General features: G+C 43.5%; 1 protein-coding gene across 1 annotated transcript in view; it reads right to left on the reverse strand.

Annotated features, from left to right (window-relative positions):
* Nucleotides 1-9407, reverse strand: part of LOC104082732 (LIM and senescent cell antigen-like-containing domain protein 1) — a 35103-nt gene that overhangs the window by 25501 nt on the left and 195 nt on the right. Inside the window, exons 2-3 of the mRNA XM_009585960.1 lie at nucleotides 3673-3689; nucleotides 2459-2481 (exon numbers count right to left, since the gene is read on the reverse strand). Coding sequence (XP_009584255.1) covers nucleotides 2459-2481; nucleotides 3673-3689 — 40 coding nt within the window. The remainder of the gene's footprint in view (nucleotides 1-2458; nucleotides 2482-3672; nucleotides 3690-9407) is intronic.

Here is a 9407-nt window from a genome sequence, read left to right on the forward strand (position 1 = left end):
CATGACTCAACATAATGCCCCGGCTACCAGGAGAGACTTCCAGTACGTCCACGCGGTTCCTTGTAGGGCAGAGATAACTACAGCACCAGCCTTCCCGGCTCGCAGCGACATCCTTATTACAGTAACGTCTCCACTGGAGACACCACGCTGAGGACTGACCTTCAGCTTTACTAACCAGCATATCATTTCCACACACGTCTCCTCTCTCAACATAATGCCCCGGCTACCAGGAGAGACTTCCAGTACGTCCACGCGGTTCCTTGTAGGGCAGAGATAACTACAGCACCAGCCTTCCCGGCTCGCAGCGACATCCTTATTACAGTAACGTCTCCACTGGAGACACCACGCTGAGGACTGACCTTCAGCTTTACTAACCAGCATATCATTTCCACACACGTCTCCTCTCAAATATTACTATTAATCTACACCTCCAGCAACATAACCTCTCCAAATATTTTTCACCTTCATAAAGTTTGTTTTTCTATTCTATATGAGGAAGTGCAAAGTTTTTCATTTCCTGAATTAATTTGTTCTGGGCAGAAGGTAGAATGTGGGAAAGAAAATGTCGCCTCAGTTGTTACTCTTCTCTCACACGCATATTAAATTGTAATTGTTAGTCACTCTGAATTTTGGTTTCACATTTTTTTCTTCCCACATTCACTGCAGCATCACTAAGCTTTAAAACCAGCAGAGGATGGCAGACAGCTGAGCCATGTGCAGTTAACATTGGAGAATTAAATAATGGCCCAAATATTCAACAGCCAAAAGAGAATAACCAGAAGCGATTTATGTTCCTAAGAGTCGAGCATGAGTAATGTATCGACAAATAAAGCTAATATAAAATAGCATTACTTTCATACTTCACTATGATGGTCTTAACATTTTGGGTAACACAAACTGAAGACCTTCATCTTGTACTTTACATTTACTAGCTCTTCAATAGTAGTAGCAGAACTTTCAAGTAAGCACAAATGAATTTCAGTAGCAGTTACTGCAAAGCAAGACTTCCATGCATTTTCCATACCGAAAGCTTTGGTAACTATTGCAAGATTTTTTAAAAGTAAGAGTTTCCACCCCAGCAATTGACTAATCCCGAATGAGTAAAGCAGGAGTGAATGGTTATAATACGTATTATGAGACTTGCAAGGGAAGATGTAGAAGTTAATCCCAGCAATACGCTGTTGCGAGGGGTATGTGAAGGCGCAGCACGGGGTTTTGTGCTTTCTGTCAGAGGGGTTTGAGCGCTGCAAAACTCCTTCCCCTTTGCTACATACCACGGAGAAGTGGGTATAATTTGAGGATTAGCTTTAGAAAGGAATGTTGTTTAAAACTAAGCAATTACTTATACCCTTCGGGCAAAATTCATTACTTGCAACCTGGTAATTCATGGAGCTATCCTATCCTGAAACCGCACTGCTACCACATCCTTTTAAAAAAAAAAAAAAAAAAAGGAACTTTTTTAATACATCAGAAATACAGTGTTTGCTTCAGTTTCTGAAGTCAGCAACGAGAAATGTACAAAACAATAACTGAAAAGCCAAAAATCAGGCGAGACAAACAGCTTTCAATGCAAACTTTCCGTACCGGAACAAGAAGGGGACTAGCCAGGGCAGCTTTTGAGTCATGACTCCGAGTGGGTAACATTTTTCCAATAGCTGCATAGAAACAGAGTTCAAAAGGTAGACTCAACTTGGGATCAAGAACTTTATGATCTATGAAGAGCGTGGCATGCATAGATTTAACATGCTGGAAAAGACAAATGCCTTTTCACATCCGCTTCACCTTCGTCCGTCCATTCCTTGCTGAAACAGCTTGAATCCTTTGAATCTTTCATTTGCAAAGGCACAGCTAAGAAATGCTGCCAGGTGTTGCTAGCTGTTATGTTACTTCCAATATGTTACTTCCTTTGAGGCTAATAGCTAGTAGTTTTTAATTAATTTTCTTCTAGCTCCATCATGGCCATTAGAGGAGACAGAAAAAGCAGAAAAGCTACAGGGAAATATGTCACAAAAGTCATAAACCAAATTTCTCATGTCGGACAAAAGGCTCCAAAAGATCATGAAGCTTTATATATATATATGAAGATGAATATATATATATTCATATATAAAGACGCATCACAGGATGACTTACAATCTGCTGGCAAAGCTGAGCAGTGTCATCCAAAAACACTGCTCACGGAGCGTTACACGTGAAACCATCATTTCAGAATGCTACCAGGAACTACCTAAAATCAGAAGTTTCTACAAAGCTGACAGATACAAAGACAAAAACTGAACGATACCTAAAGCCGCTATGACAAATCAAGCAAAGAAAAAATGAACACACTACCATGTGCACTACGGCATCAGATAACATACATGAAAACTCAGAGCATCGCCCGTGTTTGGGAAATGCCCCGAGATTCCTGGGCGCGAGGCGAGACCGGAGGAGTTAACCGAAGGGAAAAACACCGAACGTCACACACTCTGTAGGAAGTCCCTGAGCCACAGCTGGCGGCAAGCGTGGATTACTACCAAGGGAAATCCCATAAAAGGCCTGCTCTTTCCTTACACCTCCCTCCACAGGCATCGGCTTTTGGCCACCGTCAGAGGCAACATACTTGGCAAGCCAGAGCCGTTCCCATGTCTGGAGAGCATCATGTAAAAAGGCCCACGGTCCTCTCGAGGACACCACGTCTGTTAGCTTTGCATTTCCTAGAACAGCTCAGAGACCACAGGAAATAAAATAAACAGAAAGGGAACCCAAACGTAACAGCCTTTAAGCTTGTTCTCTCCAATGTCTGCAAGTTAGTAATTTTTATTAAGTGGTGACATTGACATAATTTAGTTTTTCTCTCCTCTGCAGAATACTTCTGTGTGTAAATTCACTTCAGTGTGACAGACTGCATTCAAAGGAGAGCTTAATTATAATGAAGAATAATGAGCAATGACAGTACATTTTCTGTAGAGAACACCTCTGATGAGGTGCTATCAAAACGCATGAAAGCAAAAGCAAAAAAAATGAAACCCTCAACTTTTCTTTAGCCAGCTAATCCTGTAAAAAAAAAGCAATGAAAATCCTAATTGTTATAATCATTGAAGCTTAACAAATTACTGAAATTATAGATTTTTACGATGAGGCAAGGGTAAGAGGAACAGTAGTAATTGCTTGAGTTTCTGTTACGCAAGCAGCTACCTCCGGTCATTTGGAGTCACGGGAGGTGATAGTCGGGGTGAGCAAGTCAAACAAAATCACCTAGGAGTTATTATGCAATGCAAAAGGCAAGAGGTGAGAGAGAAGGCAAGAAAAAAGGGTGTGTTCCTCATGAGTTATTTTAACCCCTAGAGCAATGAAAAGTACAGCACAAATGAAAAGTAAAGCCTCTAGTCATTTGGATACCTCAAACTAAGGCTCAATGCAAATTCTAAGTGTCACAATATTAAAATATAACCATGAAGCATATTTTTGCTGGCTGGAAGTTACTATAATTAATAATAATAATTCAGTATTACGTTTACATGGACAAACCTCTCTTCAATTAGAGCAGCTAGCAGATGAGCCAAAGTGTTTTTTAATCAAGAGTTCCCAAGTATCTGATTCAATGAGTATTTCTAGGTCCCAACCCTCTACTATTCCAGCAGAGTTTCTAACCACAACAAATGAAGAAGCATAATTTTCTTGTGGCTTAACGTTTGTTTTCAAGCTCTTCCTGGTTTAATAAATTAGTCTCTTTTTTTACCAATGTATTGAATAATTACTCTTTTACCTGCTGACACTGGCACCGTGAGCAAGTGAAACATCTACTTACAGAAAGTGGCTATATAAATATTAACATTTGTGATGCTATTAAGAAATGTTACCAGTGGAAATCAAATTTACGAATGCTTCCAGGTGCAGACAGATCTTTTCTTTCTGCCTTCCCCTGCCCTCAGTACCCTAAGGTGTCTGAAAGCTCAACAGGGTCCCTGGTTCCCCAGACAGCTCCCAACCAGCATCTTCTTCCCTCCCTCCTCGGAAAAGTAGGAGGTCTTCAGGGAGGACGTGCAGCTGGAAACAGCTGCACACCTTGGCTGGCTGCTACACATGGGTTTTTATGGCAGGCTGAGGAGATTTGTGACCTCGCACAACTCCCAAATGCTGCATCTCATAAAGAAAGGGAGGCACTCAGCCCTACCGCATTGCTGATGTTTTGGGGATTTTATTCATTTGTTTCTTTTTATACTCACCTACGAGCTTTGCAGTGCAGAGCCTATCCCCCCAAGGCTCAGTGGGACGTAAGAATGTGCTTATGTCTCCCATTTCATCTGCGAGGGAGTCTTTGTGCATGAAATTTTGGGGCACATCCACATGCCTTCCAGCCTGGAGTCGGTGCGCAGAGGCAGGCAGGAGCCTGAAGGGACCCAGCAGAAGATTGCCTGCACCTACTCACACAGATGCACCCATCAGCTTCAGCAGCAGAGAGCAAAGGGAAGGCAGATACTTTAAAGCTATTAATGTGGAAAACATCTACGATGCTTTCTGCACAAGAGAATAGAGCAGTGAACTACCTGAGTAACTGACAGCCACCGACTGAAGCTTGCCAATGATTATCTGTCGCAAATGCTGAAATTTACTGTTGGTAAAAGCTTGAGACAAACCTCTTCAAAAATTGTTTACATTTGTAATCGCATTTGAACCCATATGAAGTTAAAGAGAGCTATGGACAATGCTTTAATCAAATTCTCTCTAAGTGTAATTGTCAAAAAAAAAGAGAACTGCCCCTGCTTTTCCCAGTACCTTGTATTGAGCTTCGGAAATTAATAATATCAAATTTTTTAGAGGACTCATTCTATTTTTACAAAGGCGATGGGATGAGAAGGGGAAAGAGCAAAAATAGCGAACACACTGCTACTGTTAAGTGACTCCTAATGATTAATCATAAATGTATGCATACAATTTCCTTTGCATCCCGTTTGCTGAGAAAAGCAAGAAAGAATAGCTCAGCATACAGTCAGAATTTTTTACATGCCGTTTCTAAAGACAAGATTTATCAGAGATGTCATTTTTTTCCCACCAAATCAATACAGCTGGAAAATAACAAGTCTTCCCCTCCGTTCTGAAAAGCAGATTTCTCAGGTTGCATTTAGTTCAGTGACTGTTGCATCTGTTGCAGACAGAGGAGATGAAGGTGCCGGGCAGCCCCTTGCACTATGAATGCTGCACCTGGGGAGCATCCTCTGTACTTAAGGTCTATGCATTGGTAAGCCTAGCTAAAGCAGGGGAAGAGAGGATTGCATTCATCATCCCGACCCCAGCAGACGTCTTGTACTGTGCAAGTTCAAGAAAAGGATGAGTTATCCAGACCACCTTTTACGTGGGGTGGGCAGGCTCCAGCTCCCGGTCTTGTACTGTGCAAGTTCAAGAAAAGGGTGAGTTATCCAGACCACCGTTTACGTGGGGTGGGCAGGCTCCAGCTCCCTGTAAGGTCAGTAAAGTACTAACATCTATAGCAGCAGATTAAAAGGCTCCCAGAGAGGTTATGAGGTTTATTAAGTGATACATGGAGTGGGAGAGGTAGAAAGAGAGGCTCAATTTCCCCTCCCCACCAATGTGCTGTGCTGTCAGGACAAGGGCTGGGACTCCTTTCACCTCTCCGCAGCTGATGGGATGACCTGGGCATGGATTATGCCAGGAGGAGGTGAGGTGGAAGGGACGAGAGAGGCTCTCTGGGAGGGCAACTCAATCCATCCCAGGACAGGTTTCTATAACAAGGGGATGAATCCTACACTCCCATCCCAGTCCCAATCTCAGTTGAGCTTAAGGCTTGCTATTCATGGCTATGGGTGGCTTCCTTTGAAATGCCCTCGCTCTCCTCAACTGGATGGGCTCTGGCAGTCCTCCCCAGCCACCTCAGGTCGTCACCACTGCCAGGGGGACAGCTCAGCTGCTCAGCCACCACACCGTACCACCTGCAACATCCAGGTAGCTGGGGCAGATTTTGAGCTAGCAGTGAGCACCAGGCTGTAAACTGCAGCAGAGCAGTGGCTGCGATGCATGGCGTCAAACCACTTCCGCAGCAGGATGAAGAATCACAGCAACTGGGTGGGCAAAATGAGCAAAACCGTGCACTAAAGTAAGCTCTGCTGCTTGCAAATCAGGCCCCGCAGATAGCCACAGCTGCGTGAGATGAGTTCCCCTCAAGACGACCTGGCATCTACTTGCTAGAGCATGAGGTGTTTGGAGAGACTCTGTTAAATTCCAACATTTACTCAGGAGCTGCTACTGTAAACAGAAATCTGACAAGCTACGAAACTTAACGGAAAGAGCCAAACTATATTCCTACGGTCTTTCCTGCAAAAGACTGAGGGAAATGTGCATAGGGACTGACTCATCATAAAGTGAATAGCAGATCTGGAAGACAATGATGGGGGTCAAACCTCTGGCTGAAGTGACATCAGTGGACGCAGATGCAGAAGCTAAAGTTCGCCTTCCTGTTGCGGAGCTCAGAGTCCCACGGCACACGACCTATCATGACGTTATGTCAACATAGGAAATTATTTTTATACTGTAAAGAGAATTGTTTCAAGAATTTTTGGTTCCTGGAAAATAAAATGTATGTGATACATTATATGATAAACATACGCTCTGTACACGTTTAGGAGTTCCAGTACACTGCTTCACAGTGCCCTAATTGTTAGTAATCATCTCAGGTGTTTTAGGTACCAATGACACTGGCATTCCCAGGAAAGAGCAAAGGCAGAATTTCGGCATCAAGCCCCCCCGAGCTGCTTTGCAGCGCTGACGCTGCCAACACTTGGCTAGATCTCCACCACAGTTTGCGGGCACATAAGTTCCCGACCTACCGAGCAGCGTCTGGCTCCTGCTGCGACGGCCGGACCCAGGAGCCGCAATTACAGCGGTGCTTGCTGCAGCAGCGCGGAGGCAGTCCAAGACACCCTGCAGCCAAGGCGAAGGGGTGTGAATGGCTGTCCGCTGGGTTACTTACTGCTGTTTTTTGCCTTACCAGAGCAACACCCCGGCCTGGATCCCAGGAAACCGCTACCAAAGGAGACACAGACCTCAAAAAGGGTGGGAGAGAGAAATCTCATACTGGGGTAAGGTGTAAAAGGCTATAAAACAAAAACTGGTAGATATCACGTATGACTTTAACAAAGGGCGATTTGAATTTTTTTTTTTTTTTAAATACAGAAATTCTCACAGGATACCCTGAGGACATTGGCATCTCGAGTACATTTTGGCCCAGGATTAGAAAAATACAGTACCTGAACCGAGAAAGCAGCTTTCAGTGAACTGTTCCTCGAGGGCTGATATTATTTAACACATGTGGATTAATATGTATGTAAAACGAAATACAAAGGTGCTAGAACAAAGGACTGGAGAGAGAAACTACAGGAGGGCATTGCAAAGCCATGGAGGATGGCAAGCTATATTTAGCAGACGTGAAAGAAACCTCTTGTCTTTCTTGTGGACTCTAGATGTGCTAAGGACAGGCATCTAAGTGTCGCCAGGGAGAGCACATGAAAAAAGCTAGAGGTTTCCAGTTTTAGAAAACTGAAGAACTTTTCCCCTTCGTTCCCGATTGCTCTTTGCCCTGTTGTTATATCATTATTTTGTATTTACAATGCCATAGCCTTTTGTCATGGAGAATGCAGTAAAAATGACAAATAAGGCTGCCTGGCAACACACAGAAATATCACAAAATGGGTTAGGAAGGAGCAAGGTTTAGTTTGAATAAGAACCAGCTTAAGCTATTAGCAAACACAAAAGAAGCTCTGTCTTTAGGTACGGGTTGTCCCCCTGCTCTAAGAGCATCACCTGGCCATGTCTATTCACCTTCTTGTACCTCCAATACCCTGCCCTGAGCTGATTCATAAGTCCCCTGATTTGCTATTTCCTCCACTTGGATTTTATTTCTCAAGACCGATCCCTGTTTCACGTATTTCTCATCTTCAACCCCAACAGGCTCAGGAAAGGATCAAAACACCTGGACTTATACTGGTACAGACAACCCCTTCTCCCCTCCCAGCCCCAAAAGGGTTTCATTCCCCTCTTGGATGTGCATATAAATAAGAGAAACAGCAACGCAACTGTAGAGCTAGCACTCATTTTTATGTATATGCTTTAAAAAGCAGCTTTCTCTTCCCTAAGATCTATTATTCCTCATTGCTAGTTTTGTATAAAAGAAACTAAACATAAAAAAGTCAAGAATCTCTGCACATCTCTTACTCCACTAAGTCTGATTATTCTTCCATCTATAGTCATATGAATATAATATATACTGCTAATGCTATTAGAAATCCATCTAGGAAATCAATTCAGAATTAATACTATAAATAGATATACCAAGCAGACATATCAGACCCGCAAGTTAACACATTTCTAGAACTGATCGATATTTCTGATATCTCATGGCAAATAATCTCAGTAGGTTACAATCATACATTTTGCCACAATAATTTTTAATTAAGGTGCTTAGTTATAACAGAAGGGTAAATCCCCCACATCTGAATAACCCATCCTTCTGAAATTGCTAACTCAGGTAATGAAAGCACAGTAACAAAAACCCCTTTAAATTACACAGCACTCCAATCCGATGCACAACCACCACCAACGAAAAATAATCTAAAAATACAACCAGAGAACAGGCATTAGGAGATAGGAAGTACTTCCTCTCCACTGAGGCTTTTGTTAGCGTTTACACAAGGATCCTTTTCTGAGGAGCTTGAAGCGGGAACAGATTGCTGTCACGCCGAGCACACTTAGAAAAAAAACTTTGCATTTTTACTTCTTTTTTTGGTGTCTGCACTTACTCAGGTTACAAACAATTCTGTAATCTCCCTGCTCCAAACAGAGGCTTTTTGAAAATTCACTGTTACTCTTTCAAAAGGCACACACCATCAGGAAGATAACCCTGGACATTAAATGGCTTTCCGATTTTTGGTCACCCTTCCTGGATAAGGTCAGGCTAAGCGGTCCTGCTGCATTCTTTTGTCTAAAGCCTTTTCCACAACAAAGAACTCCCCATGAAGAAAGCCAGAGCCCAGGAGCCCCCCGCCCCTCCGCAACAAAACCAGCCCGGCGGAGGGGCTGTACCAAGACCCCCGAGAAGCAGCACAACCCACAGCGCCCGGGTGACCGACTGACTTCAAATCAGACCGAGCAAAGTTGTCAGGCTGCGGAAAGTTATTTACTTGCAAGTGCCGGCTGCCAGGAGGGATCCAGAAGCCAGCACCGGCTAACATTTGCCCTTCCCAGAGCCAGGGAAACCGGGAAAACCATCGCCAAACCCCACAGTCACCGTATGGCTCCTGTTATCCCTCCTTCAGGTTTTTTGCCGTAGTGCTTCGGGACTGCTTCTCGATGCATGTGTTTTGCAATGACTTTCCAGAGCCGTGTTTGCATTTTTGTCTGCTGAAACCACCAAA

The sequence above is a fragment of the Fulmarus glacialis genome, unplaced genomic scaffold, assembly GCF_000690835.1.
Source record: "Fulmarus glacialis isolate BGI_N327 unplaced genomic scaffold, ASM69083v1 scaffold9649, whole genome shotgun sequence".
Taxonomy (NCBI): domain Eukaryota; kingdom Metazoa; phylum Chordata; class Aves; order Procellariiformes; family Procellariidae; genus Fulmarus; species Fulmarus glacialis.